The 25,578-nt window shown below is 43.9% G+C and overlaps 1 protein-coding gene across 1 annotated transcript; it reads left to right on the plus strand.

Moving 5' to 3' along the window:
• The first annotated feature begins 1,287 nt into the window (after positions 1 to 1,287).
• On the plus strand, positions 1,288 to 23,756 carry LOC119648275 (deoxynucleoside triphosphate triphosphohydrolase SAMHD1). The gene is made up of 10 exons (XM_038049930.1): positions 1,288 to 1,623; positions 9,800 to 9,954; positions 10,023 to 10,110; positions 16,126 to 16,218; positions 16,310 to 16,474; positions 22,659 to 22,815; positions 22,875 to 23,055; positions 23,235 to 23,412; positions 23,469 to 23,557; positions 23,619 to 23,756. Exons 1-10 carry the CDS (start codon positions 1,546 to 1,548, stop codon positions 23,692 to 23,694), a joined length of 1,260 nt encoding a protein of 419 aa, XP_037905858.1. The 5' UTR covers positions 1,288 to 1,545; the 3' UTR covers positions 23,695 to 23,756.
• The last annotated feature ends 1,822 nt before the right edge of the window (positions 23,757 to 25,578 follow it).

Consider the following 25,578-nt stretch of genomic DNA (forward strand, 5'->3'; position numbering starts at 1 on the left):
ACTAGGTGATTGACGAGTGGTTGAAGGGCAGGCGCATCGCAATCTGCAGTGATAGCCAAGCTGCATTGAGGGCGTTGAGTAGTCCTTTGATCACCTTGAAGATCGTTCAGGAATGCAGAAACCGTTTGAAGTCTATGTCTAGATTCAATACGGTGGAACTACTGTGGGTTCCTGGTCACTGTGGCGTAGAGGGAAATAAAATCTCAGATGCTTTAGCGAAAGAGGGGTCAATCTCCCCTATGCCGGGACTGGAGTCAGCAATTGGAGTATCAGTAGCGTTGGCTAAGTCTGTTTTTAAAAACTGGGAACAAGCTTCCCACAATGAGAGGTGGCAGAACCTAAATGCTGCTCGACACACCAAACTTTTCCTGCCAGAACCGAACCTGCGTACCGCAAAGTTTATCTAGTCGAAAAGCAGGAGGACTTGCAAGTGTATTGTGAGCATTCTGACAGGCCATAATTTACTAGCTGGGCATATGTTCAGAATAGGAATTACTCAAGATGATACGTGTCCCTTCTGTAATGAGGAAGCGGAATCCACGGAACATTTCCTGTGTGAATGCCCCTCCTATGAACGCATCAGGCATCAGATCTTTGATGCCGATGTTTTCCAGTTGCGACGGGTAGCATCAGATCCACTAACGGAAATTCTGCGATACGTTAATGAATCCGGAATATTCCGTTAGACGGGGGTGGCGAGTACAATGGGCCAACACGGCCTGAGTGCTCAGAAGCTGTAGCTTCTCCCCTCCCACACACACACACACACACACATGATGTGATTTATTTGTAAGATATAACTGAAACGAGAAGGTGTCTCTCTCATTAAAAACAATATCCATATATTGCTATGCTATATGTTACATATCCATATAATCGTTTTCATTTTATATACGCAGCAAAAAACAGCAACGAGCTATCATCATCATCATCATCAACGGCGCAACAACCGGTATCCGGTCTAGGCCTGCCTTAATAAGAAACTCCAGACATCTCGAGCTATCATTGCTCATAACTGTATCATTGAAAAATTGTGAACCGGAAGTGGGAAGTGACCACAACCCCAATTTCAATAAAGAGCAAATCCGAGCACAGATTTGACGTCTAACCAAGACCGCAAATCTGCGGCAACTTCACGTGGCTTAAATCGTCTACAAACGGACAACCTGGTTGCCAGCCAAGTTAAAAGCCGCAAACCACACAAATTAATTAAAATCACGAAATTCTGGGATCTTGAGTAGAGATAATGTGATGAACGGTTGTGTTTTGACCACACTAAGCTTGCAAACTAGAGATGTGCGACTCCGACCATTTTCATATCTTGGTTAACAACGAGGTTGCCAGTTTGTGAATCGCTTTTGTGACGTAAACACTAGCATATGAGAGCTCCTCATATGTCGAAGTACATGACAAGTCGTGGAGTGTTTGTTCCTTGCTGTTCAAGTTTTTTCCCGAATTTATTGCATTAGCATTGATAGATTCCGTGATTATATGAATTTTTGGTTCTCCCAACCTTGAAGTAATCGAAGACCAGCGTATTTAGGGATGAACAAGCTGAGCAGCCTCACTTTGGCCATTTTCAATGGTGGAGTCTCGCATCTACCGCCGGAGGATGATTACTTGGTATGTTTGCGCATTGTTTAATAGAATGTTTTTGATTGACACTTTCACTAGCCTGACTAGGGTAGCATTACTAAGGCCGCTTTGCTGAATTGGTGATTGTAAATTGTAATCGGCATTTGCGTACTTCAGGAAAGTGGTGATATCTCTCGAGTACTCCTTTGTTCATTCAAGACAAGTGCTTTCTCCTTTAATTTAGTTAAGTCACGCAGAGGGTTTAGAAGCAGGTCAGTAATTTCTGTTCAATACCAGCCACCAGGAGTGTTGTCCCCTGTTTTGAATCGTTAATATCCAACCCAGTGCTTTGCCTAGACATCGTGAATTAAGTCCAAATTTAAACAACCGGGAAGCTCCAACCATTTCTGTAAGTTGACCATAGAACTGCAGCATTCCTGTGGGTTCCTGGCAATATCCAGTGTCACTTCCGCTTCGTGGTCAGACCCTTTCAAATGCGTCGCAGTCCAATCATTCAAGCTTCCAATCAAGACTGGGAGTAGAGGGTGGCATAAGAAGCAAAAGTTATATAGCACCGACGCGCGGTTCACTGTTCGAGGTGCTTCGACTATTTCCTTAAAGTTAAGCCGGCTATCTTTAGCAATTTTTTGAGCTGCCTTTGGATTTCGCGCATTTCTCTGATAGTATTGGATCCAGCCATAACGTTTACGTGGAAACTGCGCTTGATAGCTGAAGAGCTATGGGGACAAGATCGAGCCCCTTTCTCGTTCAGAGTCTCGAGGCATAAAATGGTCTGATACGCTGCTGATGTCATACCGTAAGTGACCATTAGTTGCTGACAGGTGCGAATACTCTTGCTGGGATCATTTCTCCATAGGATTTTAGGAATTTACCAATTTATTCCAATTTCAGGTTTCAAATGGAAAGTTCCTCGTGAGCATTAGTCTTCCATGTGACGTTGCAACGTATTTTTGTTTCGGATGTTATTCATATAAACAAATTCCTCCCGGCGGGTTGTTCGAAGCCCAAGTAGGACGAGAGGCAAGACCTGAGTCCAGGGCGGATCGTCGCGGGCCATAATGGCGGCTTTCAACGTCCGGTGCCAAAGTTCTAGATTAGTAGGCCGTAGTCCGCTGGGGTTTGAATCCCAGGAGTTTGCCTAACTCTGAGAAAAAGGTGGACTCAAATTGCTGGTCAGTGATCATCACTGCAGGGACACCAAAGTAGGGGATCCACTCTCGACAGAGGGCTTCGGCACAAGATTGCGCCGTAATGTCCTTCAGAAATATTGCCTCAGGCCACCGCGCAAACCTGATGATGATTGTGAGGCAATACCTGAAACCGTGCGAGTCTCGCAAAGGGCCTATGATGCCGAGGTGTAAGGTGTCGAACCGCTTGGTAGTGCGGGGAAATGAGCCCACTTCTTTTCTTACATGCCTGGTGACCTTACACTTCTAGCATGCGATGCACTTTCTGGCCCAGGAGTTGATGTCCTTATTCGTGGAGGGCCAGAGGTATTTATCGGTGACTAACCGATTCGTCGTCCTGATGCCTGGATGCGCTGTCGTGAACCGCGTGGAACACTTCCTTGCGAGAGGTGGCCAGAATGTATGGCCGGGGTCCCTTTTCCGAGTATTCGCAGCAGAGAGAGAGGTTCGAGCCGAAGATGGGCAACTCCCAAAATTTGTATTTGCGGTTGGATTTGAGGCTCTGAAGTACTGTGTCATCCTCGTGCGCTTTGGCAATAGCCGAGAAGTCGAGTGAGGCGGGGATGTTAACCTCGGAGACACGTGACAAAGCGTCAGCAACTGTGTTGTCCTTGTCGCACACGTGCTGTATGTCGGACGTGAACTGGCTTATAAAGCTGAGGTGTCGAAGCTCACAAGGGGACGCATACTTGAGAGGCTTATGGTTCGTGAACACTGAACGGCCTGCTTTCTAGGGAGAAGCGGAAGTACTTAATGCTCAAGTGCGCGGCGAGCAGTTCTTGATTGTAGATGCTCTAGTTCCGTTGAGCGGGGTTTAACTGTCTAGAGAAGAAGCTCAACGGCTGCCAGACTTGATTCACATTTTGGTGAAAGCAGCACCTACTGCGATGTCAGAGGCATCAATAAAAACGGCTAGGGGTGCATCTTGTCGAGGAAATGCCAAGAGTGTAGCATTAGCCAGCTGTTGTCGGGATTTATCAAACGCGTGGACAGCCTCTTCAGACCACATAATCTCTCGTGTGTCCTTTGTTTTGGGGCCAGACAAGTACGCTTTCAAAACGGACTGGGCGGCCTTGGGCAGGAAACGAAGATAGAAAATTAGCATGTTCAAGAACCTCCAACTTCTTTACGGTTTTCGGACGCGGGAAGCTTGTCTGGGTCAGGCTGTATTTCGTCAGGGGAAATGAAGTGCCCGAGGAATCTCTTCTGTGTCTGAAGGAACTTGCATTTTTCAACGTTTGAGACTAAACCAACCTCAAGGAGGTGCATTGAAAAATGCACTCGAGATGGGCTAAGTGCTCAGAATCTGAGGAAGAAGCGACCATCATCCAAATATACGAAACAGAAGTCGAGGTTTCGCAGGACCGAGTGGATGAACCTTTGAAAGGGTTGCGCCGCATTGCACAACTCGAAAATCATTCGTGTGAACTTGAAGAGTCCAAAGGGTGTGCATGTTGCCGTCTTTCGAACGTTTTCTGGACCTATAGGGATTTGGTGATACGCCTTGGTTAAATCCAAGGTTGAAAAGATGCGGCAGTTTGCGAGATGATGCACAAAGTCGTGGATGAGTGGAATGGGATATCGGTCAGGAACAGTCTGTGCGTTTAGCCTTCTTTAACCCCCGCAGGGGCGCCATTCGCCATTTGGTTTAGGGACCATATGGAGTGGGGAAGACCAACAGCTGTCTGTAGGTCTGCAGATACCCTGTTGCATAAGTTGCTCGAATTCTTTCCGTGCAATAGCCAGCTTCTGGGCTGGTAGAGGACGCACCTTTGAGAAGATAAAGGAACCAGTGGTGTTAATGTGGTGCTGCACATTGTGCTTTAATGGTTTAGAGAGATTACATTCGGTAGTAATCTGGCTGAACTTTTGGAGGAGTGCCCGAACACGAGAGTCAGTAATGTCCTTCAAAAGTACGGAAAGATTGTTGTTGGGGTAAGATAAGATTCTGCCTGACGAATTAAGGTTGGTTGTGGAGTCTATAAGGGACATGTTCTGCAAGTCCACTAGCAACCGATATTGACACAAGAGGTCTGCGCCTAAAATGAGGAAGCTGACATTCGCCAGGATGAATCGCCACGGGAACGTCCTACGCAAGCCAAGACTCACATCCACTTGCCGCCGCAAGTTTCAAAGATTGAGGGAATAGCCAATGGTGCCGGGGTACGGGAAGAACCGAAACCTCCACACCAGTATCTACAAGATAACTGCGCCTGCATTCGGTAACACCGATTGCTGTTGATGTTGCTGCTTATTCGCAGCAGTAGTCGTAACTTGCAATTGATTCTTGACGGCGGCTCCGGTTCCCTGCGGCGACGTCCTCGAAGTCAGCTCCTGATTCTTACAGGCTAGCGGCTCAATGGTCCGAACAATGATTTTAGCACTTCCAGTCGGCGCTGATACGGGGTGTCCTTGGCAGATTGCTTGCGATTGCACAATCGAAGCCGCAATCGCGGCGCTGCGTTCTGGCTTCTTCAGGCGCACAGTTTAGCCGACCTTCGTCGTCCTCGCAATGAGCGGAACGCAACAAACAGCCCTGACGGGCTTTGCTGCGAGTTCTTCGGTGTCACCAATTTAGGAATTCACCTATTCATTCCAATTTCAGGTTGCAAATGGAAAGTTCCTCGTGAGCACTAGTATTCTATGCGACGTTGCAACGTATTATTATTTTGAAGAAGAAGAATTATTCGGAACATTTCGGTATTTTTGAATAAATGAGCATTAGAGCTGAATGAAACTCAACTTGATGTGAAATTTGATATTCTACCAAAACAATTACAAACTAATTTTTTCCTACTTGAACTTCAATCAATAATCGAATTTTTTGTAAACGTAGCAAAACACATTATACATGGCAAAAAGATTGTCAATTTCTTTCAATTCTTTTCTGTCAAAAATAGTTGGCAAAGGCCTACTTCGCCACGGAGAACACCGGTGGTGGCATCCGTCCAGCATATGCCTGTTGCCACATCTCTCCTTAAAAGTCTCAAGTTCTTTTCAATCGCTTCTCGCCACTTAACATTTTCCAGCTGCCTGAACAACGGACACTTCCCGGTATCATGGAAATCAGCCCTTCTAATATTTATCCCTATGAAGTGGTGCTCGACCTATCTCAAAGATATGAGGCCCCTCTTCTTTCCAATATTGGAAAAATCTTCGAAAGTATCCTACCAAGTCACCACAATAGGCACTACTCCTCTATCATGCCACTTAATCAATTGGGCTTCCAGAATGTCAGATCCACCGAGCAGGTAATCCTGCGCCTACAAGACCATATTCTCAATCTCCTGGAAAATAGGCATTGCACCGTAGCCTGCGCCTTAGACCTTGAAAAAACATTCGATTCAGTTTCGAAAGAGGGCTTTCTCTACAAGCTAATTCAGACTAATTGCCCCTTCCCCTTATTCTGAATCCTTGGAAGCTTTATCTCCAACAGAACTTGCCACGTGCGCTTCGATGGACTTCGTTCCATCGACTTCCCGGTAAACTCAGGAATCCGTCAGGGATCCATCCTAGGCCCAATGCTTTTTAACATCTTCCACGATATTCCCTTCCCTCCCGTAAACTTATCCCCTGTATTAACGGCAGCTCAGGCGGCTCCTTACCCGTCAGACGCTGCCTCATCTCTGCCCTGGGAGCAGCGGGACCGAAGCGGCTTGCAGATATTAAATGCTCCTTTAAATGATTCTCAGAACACGATTTGACTGCGAATTATATTGAGACATTGCATACAAAGAAATGGAAGTGGTCGTTATCACCAAGCTTTGTAAGCTAAATTAGCTTTCTATTAAAATTGGGAATCATATCACATTGATGTCGGCCATCAAATGCTTAGGAGTGATGATAAACAAGAAGTTCAGCTTTAAACAACACGGACAGTCTGTTTGCGATAAAGTATCCGCGGCTCCAGATAGGATGATTCCTTAACGTAAGAGGGCCGCGGTATACTTGCAGGCTGTTTGTTGTCACAGTGGTGAACTCTATCTTGTTGCACCATTTGGGGGAAGTTACTAGACATTTCAAGTAGTATGCATAAATAGCATGCAGGCTATAGAAGGGCAGCACTAAACATATGTTCTGCCGTCAGAACAGTCTTACATTCATCTCGGGAATGATGCGGATTGACATCTTGGCAGACGAGATAATGAGTATATGCATGCACCGAGTCTATCTTTCCTTAAACACAGACGAAAAACGCCGGAAAGGGGAGATTTATAAGTAGAAGTCAAAAGCGATGAGAACGTTCAGGAAAGCGTCGGTTGACGCACATTGATTCCGGCCGTGGTCAGGGCTTCAGTTCCTCTCGTTAACCCTACTGTCAATAACCGGGTACCCACTTGAGTCTTTATGGTGAAATATTTTCCACAATTTTCAAAAAAATCAACTTTCTTCCCCGGTACCACTATGCATATCAATATAGTTTTCCCGTCAGGGGTCGTCAGCGACCTTTAAAGGGTCGCTTACGATACGGGGTGTGATGTCCCCGAAGTGTCCGAGTTAGTAGTTCTGACCCCCTAGCTGGCAGTATACCTGCGTGCTAGGTAGTAGCCTCGAAAAAGCTTCTCGGTGAAGAGCGAATCACGAATAACCGGTACCCGTCGGGACACGCTAGGAGTCTCCGGAGCCGTCGAAAACTCTCTGTCGACGTCGACGGGGTGATGTGAGCATAGCTCTGCCAAGGTAGTAGTTGTGACGTGTATCAGGAGCCAGCCCCTTCGGGACCCTGGTCGGGTAGTATGCATTGAACCGGTGTTAGACCGCGTTGATTAGTCCGTGAATTCCGGGATCAGCTAAGCGTAGGTCAGACCTCAGGGAACTGGGGTAGGGGCTGTTCCCGACTATTGCGGCCCGCTCCTTTGCACACGATGCGCTGGTTAGTTTTCCATGGAGAATTTACACAAATTAATAAAAAAAATCGACGAAACAACAGGGAAGGAGGAAGAGCTGAGCACGTTTGGGCGCAGCACAAAAATGCGTCGTTTACCGCAGCGATCAGTGAAAGAGGTAGCGAGGGCTGGCATACCCGATGTGACACTGGGGAGCCCAAATAAAGGGGAAGCCTTATCAAGTGGTGTGACTGACCGGGCCGAGATGGCAACTCCAATATCTTATAGTGCCCTTGTTCCGAAAGAAAGCTCAGTCAGAATCGCTAGTCCTGAGCAGATGGATTCGGACACAAACCGAGTGCAAATGCAGTCGACCGTCCTAGCTAGAGCCGAAGAGGAAAGGCTCATCATGAATTGCGCAGCTGTGGTGAAACGTATGCGGTCGGCATCGTTCCTCCAGAGGAACGCCAGCAAAAGCGTCAAAAACGGGCTGATGGAATTGAAGGAACTATTGGACCGCACCTACTTCTATAGGCGAACGTGGAGAGTAGCAGAAGACGATTGGAGAGCAGAAACAGAAGTAGTCCCCTCTAAGAACGCTGCTTGCGTCAAGCGGACCACAGCCTACTGCAAAGCGAACTGGGGAAAAAGCGGAAAGAGAACGACGTGCCTGAAGCAGACTTTATCGAAGTAGTTTCCAGGGCCCGAAAAAAGAAGGCGAAGAAGGAAAAAAGAAAACAAGTGACTACCCCGCGAGAGACACCTCATCCAAAGACAAGGAGGCTGCTAACCAAAAGCCAGGAGCAGAAAAGATGAGGAAAATCAGAAGGAATAGGCCGTCGGCTCTGCTTATTAAGTCGACGGAAGGCAAGACATTTGCGAAAGTCTTTAGTGAAATTCGCTACGGGATGAAACCTGAAGCCAACGGAGCAGAGGTGTCCTCCATACGGATAACGAGGAGTGGCGGAGTTCTCGTTGAACTGGGTCCAAAGACTACTAATAAGAGTGCGTTCTGCAAAGCGGTCAAGGGTTTATTGACTGCCTCACAGAAAAAGTCGAAGTAGAGGAGGCGATAAAGAGTGAATGTACAGAGGTAACCAATACCCGGGTACCACCTCTGTAAATGCTCGAGGCAAAAAGCTCGCCGTGGTGGAAGTCCCCGAGCAATATGCGACGAAACTTCTTAGCAGCGGGAGAATCAAAATCGGATGGGTAGTATGCAGGGTGCGAATGTGTATAGTTTCCACCAAGTGCTACAGGTACCTGGACTATGGACACATGTCAGCAGCTTGCAAGGGACCGGACAGGAGGACAGCATGCCGGAGATGCGGCCAAGTGGGTTATCAAGCGAAGACCTGCAATGAAAGCGAGAGTTGCGTTCTCTGCAGGGATCGTGGCGCGTCTAGTGAGAGCGTTGAACACACTGTGGGCTCGGGATGGTGTTCAATCTTCAGGGCAAAATTGGAAAGCGCTAGGGTGCGAATGCCATGATTCGCATTTTACAAATCAACATGCACCGGAGTGGAACCGCTCATCAGTTGCTAGCACAGTTCGCTGCGGAAGCCAATGCTAATCTAGTGCTAATTAGCGAGCAATACCGAAACAAGGACCCGTCCTCATGGCATCTCCATTTATCGGGCACCGCTGCCGTCTGGTATCGGGACGACGTTCGACTTCGTGTTCTTGCCGAAGGCCGGGGAACTGGTTTGCCTGAGTAAAATGAGTATTACATTTATACTTACGCGCGTGTTCTAATTTCACATGAAAAATGCTGTGTCTTAGATTTCAGTTTCCCACAGGAAAACACAGGGTGATATGCTATTATTCTAAGGCCGCACCTATCAATTAATCTAAGTGGTTGGTGGGGACCACCGGAGACGCACTATGTGGTTTTGAACGATTTCTGACCTTCATACAGTTTCGTCCTGTCAGAAACGAGTTTCATGCCAATTGCTTTCATGAACATGAAACATTACATTACAGCTCTATCGACTTGGTTTTTCCAATTTATATGGATCTATTTGTGCAAAAAGTAAGACGATAATTTTGTTGAGGATTTAAAACTTATGATAACGAACACTTGATGCGATAAAGAGCTTTGTAGATTTTTTGAGTATATCGCGAGCTCTTATATCTAATCTGATTGATTTCAATTGATGTTCCCCCTGATTTGTTTTTTTGCCGTTACAGTTTTCCTTTCAAATGTCGGCGATACCAGAGATGGAATTATTCGAGCAAATAGTGAAAACTGAAGCTTTCCAACGGCTGAAAGGAATAAAGCAATTGGGCGTCATGGACAAAATGTATCCCGCCCTGAATCATACTCGGTATGATCATTCAATTGGGTAAGAAACTGATGGGGAGACTACTATGTAGTATGTATCCTCACTATATTTTTTTTTTCTCATTTCAGGGTTTATAGTAAAGCTGGGCAACTCCTTCAGGCTTTGGAGGAAAATACAAATATTAAAATCAATGATTTTCATAAGCTTTGTGTGAAGGTAGGTGTTTTTTATTAAATCATCATATTTTGTGGGAAATTGTCATCTGTTAGGTTTACATGGTTCTTGTAAATTGCGAAGTGGAGCATATGGCGTTCAGTATGCTTTCCTGACGTCGTTGCTTTTTAAGTTTGTACTCCACCATTCCCTATATGATGCAGAACAATTCCTCTCCCCCATTCTGGCCTTCTCTTCAATTGTTCTGCATTATATATGTCTGTTTGTCGTAAAAGGCGATTGTCGCACTTACTGGGAAAGTCTCTCGTTCCGACACTAGACCCTAGAACAGTGTTTTAATATCCGGCATTCGAAGGTCCTACCTTTTTCGATGGCTTTCGATGAGGATGTGATCCACGTCGATGCTCCGTAACATATCGTATTAGGGTTTTACATATAGTCAGTTTTGGTTTTGGTGCTTAGACCGACCTTCTCACGAAGAAGAAAGTGGATTATACTCAGTACCCCGCGTGCCTTACTAATTGGTGAGGACTGAACTTTAGGAATTCATTGAATTGGATTCCTAAGTACTTGATCGATTCGGAACTGCTCACTGGGGTGTTCTCGACTTTGAGCTTTGAGCGTTTGTTGCGACTCTTTTGCCGCAATTTTCTTCCGAAATGTTGTTTGGCGAAACATCAACCAAGCACTGTAGTTGCTGGGAGTGTCGTTTGGTGAAACACCAATCGACCAATTAATAATTGTTGACCCTATGGTGAATCTTAGGTACCTACCTTGATCGTCTCTAGCAGCCTCACCAGAGACAGCTTCTTTCCGATCGAACTGAGCTGTCTATTTTCCTCCGTTAGTTTAAATACAAATTTTGTGCATACGTAAGACATACGCGAAAATAATGAAAAATGTTGATTATCACAAAGTGCGTACAATGCACCTTCTTACCTTGAGTGAAAAAATGTTCGAACATTGATCCTGCCTAGTTTGCAATTACATGCACGTGGAACAATGTTTGCAGATTTCAATGCGGTCATTAATTTACTCGCGTATATCTTATGTTTACATTACAATATATTATACAGTATAACAAATACGCAAAGTATAAACGAATTAGAAGCGTAGAACTCAATATCCTGATGATTCGTAGGGTCATCAGATTCTTAGATTTCCTCGTGCAGCGGATACCGGTTTCGTCTTCCATTGTCTGCATATGAGGGTTCGATATTTCCACGCTAAGCTGAGGGTGATGAGAGCTGCTAGGCCAAGCCCGAATGAACTCAGAACAGTGTTGTGAAGTTGATGGCGATGTATTTTGCTGGGAAATTCAGGTTGCTGCTGTTTGATTTCCTTCGCTAACTGTTGTATTTCGTTTGCATGCGGATTGGCCCCTTATGTTGAATTTGATTTTGGACAGCTGGGTGACCCCCTCGAATGGGAGATGGTCAAATTGCTGGAGTGAGTTTGGTGTGTCTCCAGAATTATGTGGTTTTGTCTTGCGACACAGCCTGATTTGACCCTTAAGATGCCTGATTCTTCAATATGCTGCGTACTAGTAGAATGAGGACAGACTATACTTAAAGATTGAGAAACCATCATAAATCCATTTATTCGTTTTCGGAATTTCTACATTGACAGGATTCTGGCATGGAGATTTTGTTCAAGAGGTCGATTTCGCATCTGTTCTCACTTGCTCCGTGCTGATAAATGAAATCTGACTGGGTACATAAATGAGGTAAATTGTGTACCATCACGCAATTCGATAGTTCGAAATCGGCCACTGGGTAATATCGATCGAGATGAGCGGTAATGGTAAGGTAGTTGCATGATTGCCGTACCTTTATGAGTGTTTTGTTATAGCACCTCGAAATTAGGAATACTCTAAATAATGCGAACTCTTCCAAGCCGATTAATGGTATCTGGAAAATAGCGTGCTTGACGGTCAGGCGGCCCTCCACTGACTTGAGCCTATATAACTGAAGGGTATCTTCTGGTTCCATAGGCAGATAAAGACCAGCCGGGAGATGAGTCCTTATTTTTGTGGTCTCCTGGTTGAATTGGTGAGGCGATAGTAAGAGGTAACTTATTTGTCCTTGGTGAGGTTGCGACATCATGTCTAGTTACGCTACTTGGGTCCTTTCTATACTACCCATAAGAACCATGCTGTAGATAGACCAGGGAAGAAATAGTTGTTCAAGCTGGAATTGATGGAGGGCATCAGTGACATTATTCCTTGTATCGTTGGTCAATTGTTTCCTGATTCTCTTTCATGATATTGATCGTCGCGTCCAAGATAGAAGTGTGTTTTTGAGCAGTGACATGAACCAGTTTTCGTTTTGGTGAATATCACAAATTTTTTCCGACATTTCCGTAGCATAATTCGAATCCAGAACTCCAAATAACGAGCTGGCGGCTGTTCCTCCTTCCTCCCGGGCGCTTGTTTCGCAACAAGTAGCTCGTTTTCTTCCTCGAGGTGTAAGTAGCGGTGTCGAAGTGGATGGACCACTTGTTCACATGGGCCTTTGAAGAGGACTCTGCTGACAAAGCTGTTGCAGAGTTATTGTGCTCTTTTTTAAGGGTCGTAATTCAGACTCCTATGGCTGCAGATTGAAATAAACTACCAACTTCCAGTAATCGGATATCAAGTTTAATTTTCCTTGGTTTTCGAAGTGAAGTCCTGGTTGAGTGAATTTAACTACTTCTACGTGGCTGCTCTTGACGAGTGGGACTAACAGGGACGTCAACAGAACTGCCATGAATACGTTCCCCATCGTTCGCCTCTTCCTTTGCCGAGATGGTGTCTCTGTGAGCTCACATTTAGAGGTGTCTTGTGCCGATTTGCCTTCATTATGATTGCGTTTTTTGCCATGCTTAGCTTCCTCACGAAAATCCGTTGCTTCTTCAATATTCTGTGTTGGCGACTTAATTAGGGGTGCTAACTTGTAAATCCGGAATTCAGGATGTCAGACTTTGTGTGTACGTCGGCTACTCTCGCTAAACCATCTTCGCTATAATACACCTTGATGATTCTGTCAAGTGGCCATTTCATCACGGGAGAGTTGTCTTTTTTGATGATAATTATTGTCTCTTCTTCAATATTTCGTGACGTTGTTTTCTATTTGTTCCGGTGCTGAAGTTCGCTTAAGTATTCTTGGGATCAGCGTTTCCAGAATTCTTCCTTGATTTGCGAAACCAGCTTCCATCTTGTGTTAAGATCTCCCCTTGAGGGTTGTGCATGTGGATCGACAGTAGCTTTTAATGGCTCGCCGATGAGAAAATGGCCCGGTGTTCATGTGGCTAAATCCTTTAGGTCACTTGATACCGTTGTAAGCGATATTGAATTGAGAATTGCTTCTACCTCGATGCTCAATGTACATAGTTCTTCGTAGGTTAATGATGCTGAGACAACCTTTTTGTTGCAGCAGATGTTTTGCCTACTTGATGGCAGCCTCCCATAAGCCACCAAAATTTGGTGGAAAGTAATTTGCCTTGCACTGCATTCCTTTAGAATCCTCTCCTGTGCGTCTTGATATCAGTTCCGTTATCTTGTTATTGCCAGTAGGCCCTGAGGCTGCATGTATAAATGAATTAGAAGCATATAACTCAACAAGCGTTCTTGTGGATGGATCTAGAACTAGGGTACCTAGATTTTCTCCGAAAGATGCAGATTTGTGTCTTTGCCTCATTTATTTTTTTCATTTTTGATAGTTTTTGCGGAATGCTCTATCACTTTGATTGCTTTGTTGGGTCGGAGGTCTGAAGAATAAACTAATCTGTCATCGGCAAATTGAATCAGGTGAGTGTCGATTTATAGGGGACGGAACGTCAGTCGTGAACATTTTATAGAAAGTTGGGTCTCAGACGGATCCTTGCGGCACTCCCGATGTTACCGGCAAAAGATCGGAAATTTCATTCCCAGCGTTGACATAGAAGTGTCTATCTTCGATAAGGCTGATAACAAGCCTTATCCTTGGGATAGAGAACTGATTTTCAACTAATTTATAAATGAGTCCGTTTTCCCGTCTGGAGTCGAAGGCCTTTTCTAGGTCAAGAGCACGCGCTAACGAAGGTTTGTTATTGAGGGCCAGGTAGAGTGTTTGCATTGGAATCCAAACTCATGGTTAGGAATTATTTTAGTGAGGACGCAATGCTGGACCAACTCGATTATCCATGTTCCCTTAAACAGCTTGTCCAAGTTAGATAGTCTTACAATTCTCTGGTTCTCTGGATACATCCTTTTCCCTAATGGCAATCGTTTTGGCTATTTATTTATTTAGGAGAGTTCTTAGGACGAATTTGGGAATTTCATCAATCCCGGCTGACCTTTTATCGTTTAGGTTTTTTACCACGGAGATGAGTTGTGGTGAACTCAGAAAATCTCTCGAATCCGTTGACGGATTCGTTGAGGACAAAATGGTGAGGTTGTAGCAATTTCTCGAGAGATTGTTGATTGAATGGTCGCAATGAGGGTTGGGTCTTTTCGTGGAGAAGATACATTGAGCTGTCGCTCAAAAGATTCCGTAAGGACTGTTGTTTTTCCAGTATCACTGCAGATAGGTTCCATGGCCTCTGTCAGAACGAAGTTGCGGGATGTGCCTCGCGGTTAACCTACTTACGTTTTAGAACATATTCGGCCTGGGTCTAGTTTAGGTCTCAACATACGACGGATTTCACTTCAAAATAATTCGCACTCATGTCGCCGCTTTCGGTCACGCTGCTCCCACGGTAGAGGTGAAGCAGCGTCTAATGAGTTGCCTCTGCCCCGGATGTCAGTCAACTTTTTTAAAAAAACTTGGGTGTTTAGTCTTAAAAAAGAGGGGTTCGTAGACCACATGGGAGGAAGCAAATTGTTTCCCAAGTGGTCCGGTCCGACATCAAGTGGATGATGGATGGATGGATCCTCAACAAAAATTCGCTTGAGATTTCTGCGCCAAATTTGTCTGACCTTCAGGTGTACAATTATCGACTTTATCGACTTTAATAAGGTTCGTCTTTCAGCGTGTAGCCGTATTAATGGCGTCTGTCGCCAAATTGTCGATTTCGTTATTCGAGAAATTAAGGGGGGCTGCGAATTTCTTTGTCTTTGGTTTTGGATAAGCTACAATTGCCGCTACTCGTTCACGCAGTGGTTTGTAACCATCGATTTAGATGCTATATCCCAAGTAATTAACTTCCGGTTGATGGAAGATACATTTCCTTACGTTGATAGACGAACGATAGTCTTGAAGTCGTAAAATACGAAGCTGTTTTTTGTGTAATGCTGACATTGTCAATATAGCAAAATACGGAACCCAGGTTGTGAAATATTTGATCTATGAAACTCGAATAACCCATACAATGTTCGAACAGTAGTTTTAAGAATGTCCTCTTTTGCCATAGGAATTTGGTGGTATACACGCTTTAGGTTCAGTGTCGCGAACACAGTTTTTCCCAGTAGTCGTTCAGTCACGTCATGAACATGTGTAATTGGATAACAATAACCTGGAATTATTTGTCCGGAAAGTTTGCGAAAGTCGCCGCAAATTATTCGCTATTTACCAGTTTCGCTTCTCGATGGTTGACATATTCCGTGTTCCAATACGAAATCGAATTCGACTTTCGCTGATTAGAATTTTTCTCCAGATAATCGACGTGCAATTGGTTGATCGTTAGTGATTCTTCGATGACAAAATTCAGTGTTATTTCGTGGTAGTTGTTGGTACGATTTTGTGACGCTGATAGCTTACAAAAACTGTTTCGCTCGAAACGTCTCACCATAAGGTCAAAGCTCTAGACCGGATACCGGTTGTTGCGTCATTGATGATGATGATCATGATTCTTTAAAGAGATTGCTGTCACTTACCATCTCGACGCGCGAGAGCTGAGTTAGTTTTCCGATTTTTTGTTAGCGAATCGGCACTGGGGAACGATAATTTGGAGAGTAACACTGATTGAATATCCTTTGTTTTGGCGAAATCGCCTCAAAATCTAAGAAGTGGAACTTATTCTTGCCTTTTGTAAGGCTCTGTATCATAACTAAAAGTATTATTCCTGTGGTTTTTACATATAGTTTTATTTATTTTCTAGTTAGCTGGTCTCTTACACGATGTCGGACATGGTCCATATTCACATTTTTGGGAAAAAATTATTGACCAATGCAATAATGGAAGAGAATATCAGGTGCGTAACAGTAATTTTTATATTAATCAATTTTTCATCATTAATCCTATATTTTTTTTCTAAATTTTACAATATCATCTTGCAATTGCAGCATGAGCAAGTAGGAACCCTAATAATAAATAGAATATTCCAAGATATAAGACTCTCAGAGAACCCAGAGGAGCATGAATATGGAGTGGAATTGATAAATCGGCTCATAGTGAGTGATAAAGAGAACTTTCGATGGAGGAACGTCAAAGAAGAATTTATTTTTGATGTGAGTTGATTTTTCGCTACATTACTGATTGGTTCTATAGATTTAGGTTTTTCTTTCTTTGCTATGAATGTGTTGTCCTCGGTACTTTGTGACTGCTTTTGATCGATGGTGATGATTACTGGTTGGCCTTTGCTGAGTTAAAGGGTTTGAAATTTAAAAAAAAATTCACTTTTGTTTTCTTTTTTTGCTGAAAGAAGGATATGAGTTGGGGCTTTAAGAATACACTTTAAAATTTCTTTGCTTGCCGTAAGTAGAGGAATGGTGGGCTACCAATCAACAAATTTTGAAACTTCACAGCCTCGGATGGGTACTGACTTCACGGCTACGACCTTTGGCTTTTGAAAACGTATTATAATTGGTTTCGGGAATGTGCGCACACTCCTCGACAACGGTATCTAGGGTTTTGGCAGCCCTGTACCATACGTCAGCTGAGGCAGACGAGCCAAGTTATTCCCGTGAGAGGCGGAAGAATCGTTAATGAGTTTAAGCATGTACCTCGCTCGCTGATTGTTCAATTGGAAGACAGACTACAGAATATACAAGTGAGCAGTTACCTAGTTTTGGAGAACGGGCAGAGGATTGCACATATAAAAGTCAAAAGCATGTAAAACCACCGCGTGCGTACAAAAAAGTAATTGGTTAATATCTCGAAGAGCAGAAACAATTCGAAACCATCGGTCCGTGATAACTTTAGGTAGTGGTCGCAAAAGCAAATAAATTCTATTATTTGACGCAGACGGAAAAAGCAAGGTCCGCGGCGTCGAAACAAAATCGAGAGAAATGGCAAACGATCAATCAGCGAAGGGGGGTGATCCTGCTGAAATATTCATAGGCGCACCATCCCCCATGATTTTGTTATCAACTGTGAGATTTCCCGATATTCTTGAAGGATCATCCATAATTTTAGATATCGCAAGTGGAATCCGCATTTAGAAGCCATGGTATCACACAGGAACGAAATTCGATTATATTATGGAATATGCACCACCAGAGGTGTATCCACACATCGTCTATCTAGCAATGAAGCTTCCTCAACAAGGTAAATACCCAACGCAATAAAGAAACGAATTTTAAATGCCTTTTTGGAATCAGAGGAGGCTAGAATTCGACGAGTTCTGCAAGGCCAAAACATCGGGGGACAAAAACCCTCACACTACTTACGTCATGCGAACGTCAACGATACCGTGCTACGTTCAATTTTCACCGAACAACTTCCAAAACAAGTCGCGTTAACACAAATTATCAACCGACTGGACAATGGAAGATGGAAACGCGAATCAACCGGCTCAATAGGAATCGTTCTTTTATTCATAGTAGGCAGTCGAAGTCACGCGAACGAAAGAACCGCGAACCGTACTGCTGTTTTCATTTTAAATTTTGAAAAAAAGCAATACACAAAAGTGTCTGGAAGTAATTAGACCGCCACAGTCTCTACATCCAATTACTTGCTCTGACGCCAAGCCAGTTAGCAAGGTACGCACCGGCGAGTGCTGCCGGGGGTGAGGTTCTACATAGATCAATATTCTGAAAAGTTCGAATGTTCCTCACTCAATCGGTGTCAGGTGAGTTTTTGTATATATGCCGCGAAAGGTCAGATCCATTTCCTAACCGTAAGGGTAAATATCATATATATAAGAACGTCTTATGCGATAAAATCAAATTGGAGGACGATAGTAACTGTTTTGTTTAAGGATTGAGGGGTCCTAAGTCCGCATAGGAGTTATTGGTCTATGGAAAAAGTACCTGCGACGATTTTTAAAGCACGCTAGCATATTTCATTTATGCGCTCTAGGTAGATTTGTTACTTTCACCTTCAAAGGAAATATAGGAGAAAGAGAGACAACTTGCGGCAGAGGCAATTCATCAGGCGCTGCCATATCTCTGCCTCGGGAGCAGTTGGTCTGGTCCAACATCTAGTGGATGGCGAACTCAGGACTCCTTCAATCCGTAAACAAAGATTGAGTTCTGCTTCGGTCGGTTTAGGCCTGTTGTTACTAGCCGGATTTTCATTCAATATAGTTCGCACCCATGACGTGTTCATATAAGGCAGCCAATAAAAGCCACTTCGGTCAGGTGAGGCAGTGTTTGATGAGTTGTTTCTGCTCGAGAGTCGTTTCCTTTTTAAAGATTGGGTAGCAACCTCAAAACTAAGGGGCCCGCGGATTGCGAGTAGTGGAAGTGATTTGCTCTCCAATTGGTTCGGTCCGTCATCAAGTGGATGGCGAACTTAGGACACCCTCAATTTCCAAACAAATGAATTATAGTAGGCAGAATATTGCGATTCCGTCTGTCAATCATTAAGACACTCAAATGAAATACATTTAGCACTTGCAATAAGGTTTGAATATTCTGGATTTTGGGCCATATTGGAATATGGATTAGAACCTTTCCGTAGGTTCGGGGAGGGGTCAGAAAAGAAGTAGAATGGTTGAGGAAATTAAACTGAACAAGCTTGCGAGGAATGGAAAAGCCCAAGGTACTATTGGAAACATATAAACTAAAGCCCTCCCAAGATTATTTGAACTTTCTCAAGAAGAATCTTAGATCATAATGGGAATAGTCACAGGCCAAACTACTATCTAGGGAAGTTGGGTTTATCTAAGTACAGACTCTGAGGAGGGTAGTAAAACTCCACGCATATTCTGGAATAAAGTCCGGCTATGGTATAAAGTAAGAAAATACACATGGGTGACGTAGAAGACTTCCAAAAATTTCCGACGGTTTTAACATTGACCGGTAATGTATAGCTAAAGTAGGCACACTATAATCATCAAAGGGCATAACAGTTTTTCAGGATGTAGTGGAACATCGAACACATGTGTGCGAAAAGGTATACTTCTGCATGATTTCAACCAAACTATGCGAGACTCCCAGAGCCAAAGGTTACACACCGAACATTAGCCCTTCTACTTACATTCAACACTAGGTCAGGCATGACTTAAGGTTTTGCCCTGAACATTACCCTAACCATCGATGTCATTGTTGTTGTCTTCATTAGCTGTTTCGTTGCATGCAGTTTTGGGATGACTCCTACATTGCTGAGAAAGTTGAATTCAGTCAGGTCAAGCGAAATTTTCGGTGGAAGGTGGAGATAAACCGGTAACCCCGGAGAGATCCACAATGGACGCATCAGATTCTTCTGTCAGCGGTAATGCGCACAAGAAGCGTAAGACCAACACATTTGTGGTGGCCAACGCTTTATTGTGCTCCGCATCAGGGCTTACATCTACGCGTCCCGCGGGATCCCTCCTATAGGAATACGGACACGAAGGCGAGAAGGAAGAGGACGTATGTACAAGCTGTAGCCTCAATTCTGACTGCTGCCGTGGGAGTTTCCTCCAAGGATGGCAAAATGTCAGACGGACAATTTACCATCTTCCGAGAATGCGGAAAAAAACGCTGAAGCCTGGAACAAAGCCAAGATTTAACAATCAAGGTTTTCGCGATGGGCTTCTCCATTTGGAGTCCATTGATGAGGTTGCCTTAAAGTCGCTCCAGCAGGTAATCCCGGCTTTCAGTGCTGGCGATTGGCCCAAGTTCACTATTGTGAACACTGAATTGCGCAGGACAGAACATGTCGGATGTTTTTTACCAGGCCCTCGAAGGAAGACAGAACATCATCCGCATGCTTGGTGAACACAATTCGGGCATGGACTTTGGAGGGTAAAGTTCTTGGATGCCAGGAAGGACATCTACAAACGTGCAGGTTTGTGGAGCTTGGTATTTGGAATGGACCAAAAGAGTCTGAATGTACTCAGGGGAAGTTGCCATATGGTGTTCCACTTTTTCCTAGATAGATTGAAATTCAATCATATCAGGAAACTGTAGAGCATCATCTCCATTTTGAGTGCGAAGAGCAATAATGGTCTTCGGCTTACACAATATAAATTGCAGCATCTTCCCGCTGCCCGCGGAAGTTGTTGATACCTATCAAAAGGTGAGAGCTGCTATACTACTAGCCTTTGAACATTTCAAAGGACTTGGCATGGATGGCACCTATCCAGCAATGCTAAAGGAGGGTATAGAGCGCTTGTTTTGGGCTATGTGCCTACCTTTTGGCAGAATGTTAAGGTTGTCTTCATACCGAAGCCTGGGAAGGATGACTATTCTAATCTAAAGCACTTCAGACAAATCAACTTGGCTTCATTCATGCTGCAAGGTTTAGAGAGGCTGGTTGAGCGTCACATTCGTGGGAAGGCACTGAGGTCGTACCCACTTAATGGAAACCAACATGCTAACCAGCGTGGAAAGTCCTGTGAGTCTGCTCTTTATTCTTGGCTTCAAAAATAGAAGATGCAACTGTGAACAGTGAGTACGCGATGGGGGTGTTTGTGGACATTGAAGGGGCGTTTGACTGTGCGTCTTTTCAAAAATGTTGTGCTGCCGCCAGAGCACATGGTGTTGATGACGTTTTAATTAAGTGGATCCATGCTATGCTAACGCAGAGATTGGTATGTGCTAAAGTGGATGTCGATCGCTACTTAACAGCATAAGCAACGAAAGGCTGCCCCAAGGAGGTGTGCTATCGCCATTTCTGTGGAGTATGCTGATCGACTCACTACTATGCGAACAGCAAAATTTACCCAAACACGCTCAAGCCTATGTTGATGACGTGGCTGTGTTTGTTGTTGATCGGGATCTTGGAACGGTGTGTAGAAATATACGAAGTGCCGTTGATCTGACATACAAGTGGTGCCTCAGGCATGGTCTTTCAGTTAATCCAAATAAAATCACAACGGTATTATTCACAAAAGGGAGAAGACTGAATGGACTTTGATTTCCAGAGGTGAAGGATGCAACCTTTCAACTCTCTGAAGCAGTGAAATATCTGAGAATCACTCTACATAAAAAGCTTCTTTGGTACAAACAGAGGTAAGGTTGAAATGAGCTCTCATAGCTTATGGACTGTGCAGACGGACCTTTGACTCGACATGGGGACTTAGGCCTTGTGTGGTAATGTGGATATATGTTCCTATCATTAGTGAGTGTGGTGGGTTAAGGTGAGACAAAAAGGTATTCATCGTAAACTTGCCGCATTGCAAAGAACTGTGTGTCTGGGTATTATCGGTGCCATGAGCACGACATCCGGCGCAGCTCTAAATGCATTACTCAATTTGCAGATACCGCATATATTTATTCAAAACACTGCAATGAGAGTAGCTCATAGACTAATTCGATTACATCTATGGGGAAACAACGGATGTGGGGGGCACAAAGCATTGGAAGAGTTACTGGGAGTACTGAATCCAGTTCTTACAATACCTTCCGAGTCTCGGGTCCCCATACATCTGTTTGGTAGAAGATATGAAGTTATCCTTAAACGTAGAGAGAACTGGGAAGTCCTAGAGGAATGTGTGGCGGCATATACGGAGGTCTTCTACATCGATGGCTCGAAAACAGAAGAGGGTTCTGGAGTCGGAGTCTACCTCTCGAATAAAAACAAGAAGTGGCTTTTCTTTGGGACAATATGCAACGGTTTTTTAATCCAAAGTATACGCGATCCTAAGGGCGGCAAACTGAATGATTGACGAGCGGGCAGGCGTTCCGCAATCTACAGTGATAGCCAGGCTGCATTGAGGGCGTTGAGTAGTCCTTTGATCACCTCGAGAATCGTTCGAGAATGCAGAAACCGTTTGAACTCTACCTCTAGATTCAATACGGTGGAACTACTGTGGTTACCTGGTTACTGTGGCGTAGAGGGAAATTAAGTCTCGGATGCTTTAGCAAAAGAGGGTCCAATTTTCCTCATGCCGGGAACGGAACCAGCAGGCTGCCTTCAAAAATTCGAACAAGTGTCCCAAAATGACAGGTGGCCGAGCCTGAATGCTGCTAGACACACCAAACTTTTCCTGGCAGAACCGAAGATGCATACCGCAAGGTGTATCCTATCGAAAAGCAGGAGGACTATGGACGCATCAGGCATCAGCTCTTCGGCGCCGATGTTCTCCAGTTGCGACGGGTAGCATCACATCCACTAACGGAAATCCTGCGATACGTTAACGAATTCGGGATACTCCGTTAGATGGGGGTGTCGAGTACAATGGGGCACCACGGCCTGAGGCTCTGAAGTTATAGCTTCTCCCCCGCCGCACATACGTACATAGTTACATACTCAACAATAGAATCGAATACTCATACCTAACCATTGTAGTTTTGTCTTCTAATAAATTCTTCCCTCTTTCAGATTATCAGCAATAAATCATGTGGTATAGATGTAGATCGTTTTGATTACTTTGAACGTGATTGGGAACGATTTAGCAAGACAGATAAAATTTGTCCAAGTGGTAGTTTTGCTTCTGATATGGAAACACATTTAGAAAATGTTCGACATATTTTTAAAGGTTGGTACTTATTTCATGGCACAGAAAAAGAATTTATGTCTACCCTCGTCTTTTTGTAGAAGCAATAGTATCACCAGACAGAAAACATATTCAATTCAATAGGAGTCATATTGATCGAATTAATTCTGTGTTCAGTCTACGTACAGCATTACATGAACATTTTTATCAACATTGCAGTATTCGAGCCTTAGAAGATGTGTTTTTACATATGATAGAATTGAGGAAAAAGGAAGAAGATCGGTAAGTGCAATATCTCGATAAAACTTGATATACATATCTTGGATCAAAGGCGAATTAAATCACGAGTATTAGACGAGTGCGAAATTTCCAATTGCTACTAATAACAAGAACAGTTAGCTATTATTTAGCTGCTATGAACACTAGAAATATTAACATCAAAACCACATTTTAATTTCCAGAGAAATATTTCTAACATTCACTGATGCCGAAGATTACGTCAAACGATGGTATTTAGGTGAAATCCCATTAAATGATGAGAAGGTTGAAATGTGGCTGAGAAACACCTCCAATCCCGAATTAAATAAGTATTTGGAAGCTTATAAAGATATCGAACGAAATGTGATAATATCACCTCAGGTAATCCTTTGTTTTAATGTTGACGGAAAATCGTTTTCAAACGAACTCCTTTCTAGCCGAACAATGGCTATGAGAAAGTCGAAACCAAATACAAGTACAAAGTTGAAGAGTCAATCAAAGATTGTTTATCAGGTGATGGTCCTTTGTAAGTATATCTTTTCATAGGTTTTCGATATGATTTTAGTCAATGTTTGTCATTCTTCTAGGGACGGGTTGCGATGGAGTTATGAATTTAATAATATTGTTTACTATAAAGTAAATCTCAACAGTAGCAGGTTATAAAGTGTTCCAATGTTCATTTATTTTGTCGTTTATTTTTATTTGTTTTTGTTAGATTTTGAAAAGAGTTTTTATTTTTTAGAAATAGAGTGTGTTTCTTCTTAATTCTTTTGGATTGTTTTATTGAAAAATTTAAGCGCTAACAACAACAGAAATCGAAAAAATCAAAAATTTGACTGACGGTTTCGTCCAGGGCAGAGGCAACTCATCAGACGCTGCCTCACCTCTGCCCTCTGAATATTTAGATTTAATGCCGGCACCTGCGGCTCAATTAGCTTAAGCCAGACGTTTGATAGTAATTGTGGGACTAAAAAGATGCGGGCAATCGGGGCCTAGTGTCGTAGAGGGTGACTGGGAAGAAAAAACTAGCAACGTATAGTTTTGGTATCGTTCGTTATCAAATGGGTTGATGTTGTCGGCGGTCCGCGAAATGTGGATCCTTCGTCCCATGATCGTGTTTTCCATTTCTTTTGGCAGGACTAAACGCGTGGTTTGAGGCGATAGGAATGCCAAAACCGTAGCGGAAGCGGTACCGCTGCCACAAGCAATGATGTCATTGGTGTCCCATTTCTCCGTAGGTCCAGCAGCTACCGGAATGAATGGCTTCAAAGACACTAGTCCCGAGAAGTTTAACGTAGTGTACGCTGTGACAAGAGAGAATTTACTATTGCGCTGGTCAGGGGAGCGGAAGATGCGCAAAACGTAGTGATTTCAAAAGTGTATGCCGTATTACGAAATAGATTGCATGTGGTCGCAAATTTTTCGATGGTCTTCTGAAGGATGTGAACGGTCGACCTCTCATCCACGATGACACAACTGAAGAGGCATAAAGAAAACTTCACTACGATTCTTAATCGTATCATATCTGGTGAGGTTCCTCCTCTTGGAGATGAAATGGCTAATCACCGTAGCATGCAGATACGAACTGTTCCTCTAAGCAGAAGAAAAATAATTTCGGCCATCAATGGACGCAACTGGAGTAAAGAGGAAGGGGAGGAGTTATTTATCGCAGCATCTGCAATTACTGCAGATCTGCTGCTTCTAACATATTCGAACAGAAATCTTGGGAATCAGAGAGTGGAAGAAGGGGGGGGGGGGTTGATTGTTCAGATTCCAATGGAGGTCGTCCGTTTTGAGTGTGACAATTAGAGGAGTTTCTGCGTGCTTTCTGCCGTTACAAAGATAAAATAATCCTGGAACGCGTCACAGAACATCTCGAAAGCTTGATCGTCAGAAAGTAGGTTGATTTTCTCTCCGGATCTTCCTGCATTCACCACATTAACCTTACGGATCAGTGCGCAGAATTTAGATCTTCGCTTCACCTGCTGTTCATCAATTTCGAGAAAGCTTTCGATAGCGTGAACAGAGAGTGTATCTGGAGTGCTGTATGCGGGCATTCCGGAGAAACTAATAGGTATTATCAGAGCGACATATGATGGCGTAAAATGTCACGTACTGCACCGCGGTAAAATCTCAGAGGTCCAATGCGGAGTCCGCCCAGGTTGCATCTTGTCACCGATATTATTTTTTCTTGTTAGCGGTGACGTTCTTCACGCTCCCTTGTCCGGAGGACGTGGAGGAATTCAATGGGCTATGATCTTTCCTCAAATACCTTGACCCTGCTGATGGCATGCTCTCTCACCGGGCCATGGGCATTGGGCACATGGCTCTAGATTTGGAAAGAGAAGCAAATAGAGTTGGATTGAAGCAAAATCACCAGCGAAGCCGAGGTTCTCAGACTGGCAGGTCATCGCAGTCTCGTTACTTGCATTAATTGGCAGAGCATCGAAAGTGTCGATCGGTTTGTATATCTAAGAAGCGTGGTTTCCGCCGACAGTGGTACCGTACTACATGTTGCCCGACCCACTAGCTCATCATCATCAACGG

This window comes from Hermetia illucens, chromosome 2 (genome assembly GCF_905115235.1).
Source record: "Hermetia illucens chromosome 2, iHerIll2.2.curated.20191125, whole genome shotgun sequence".
NCBI lineage: Eukaryota > Metazoa > Arthropoda > Insecta > Diptera > Stratiomyidae > Hermetia > Hermetia illucens.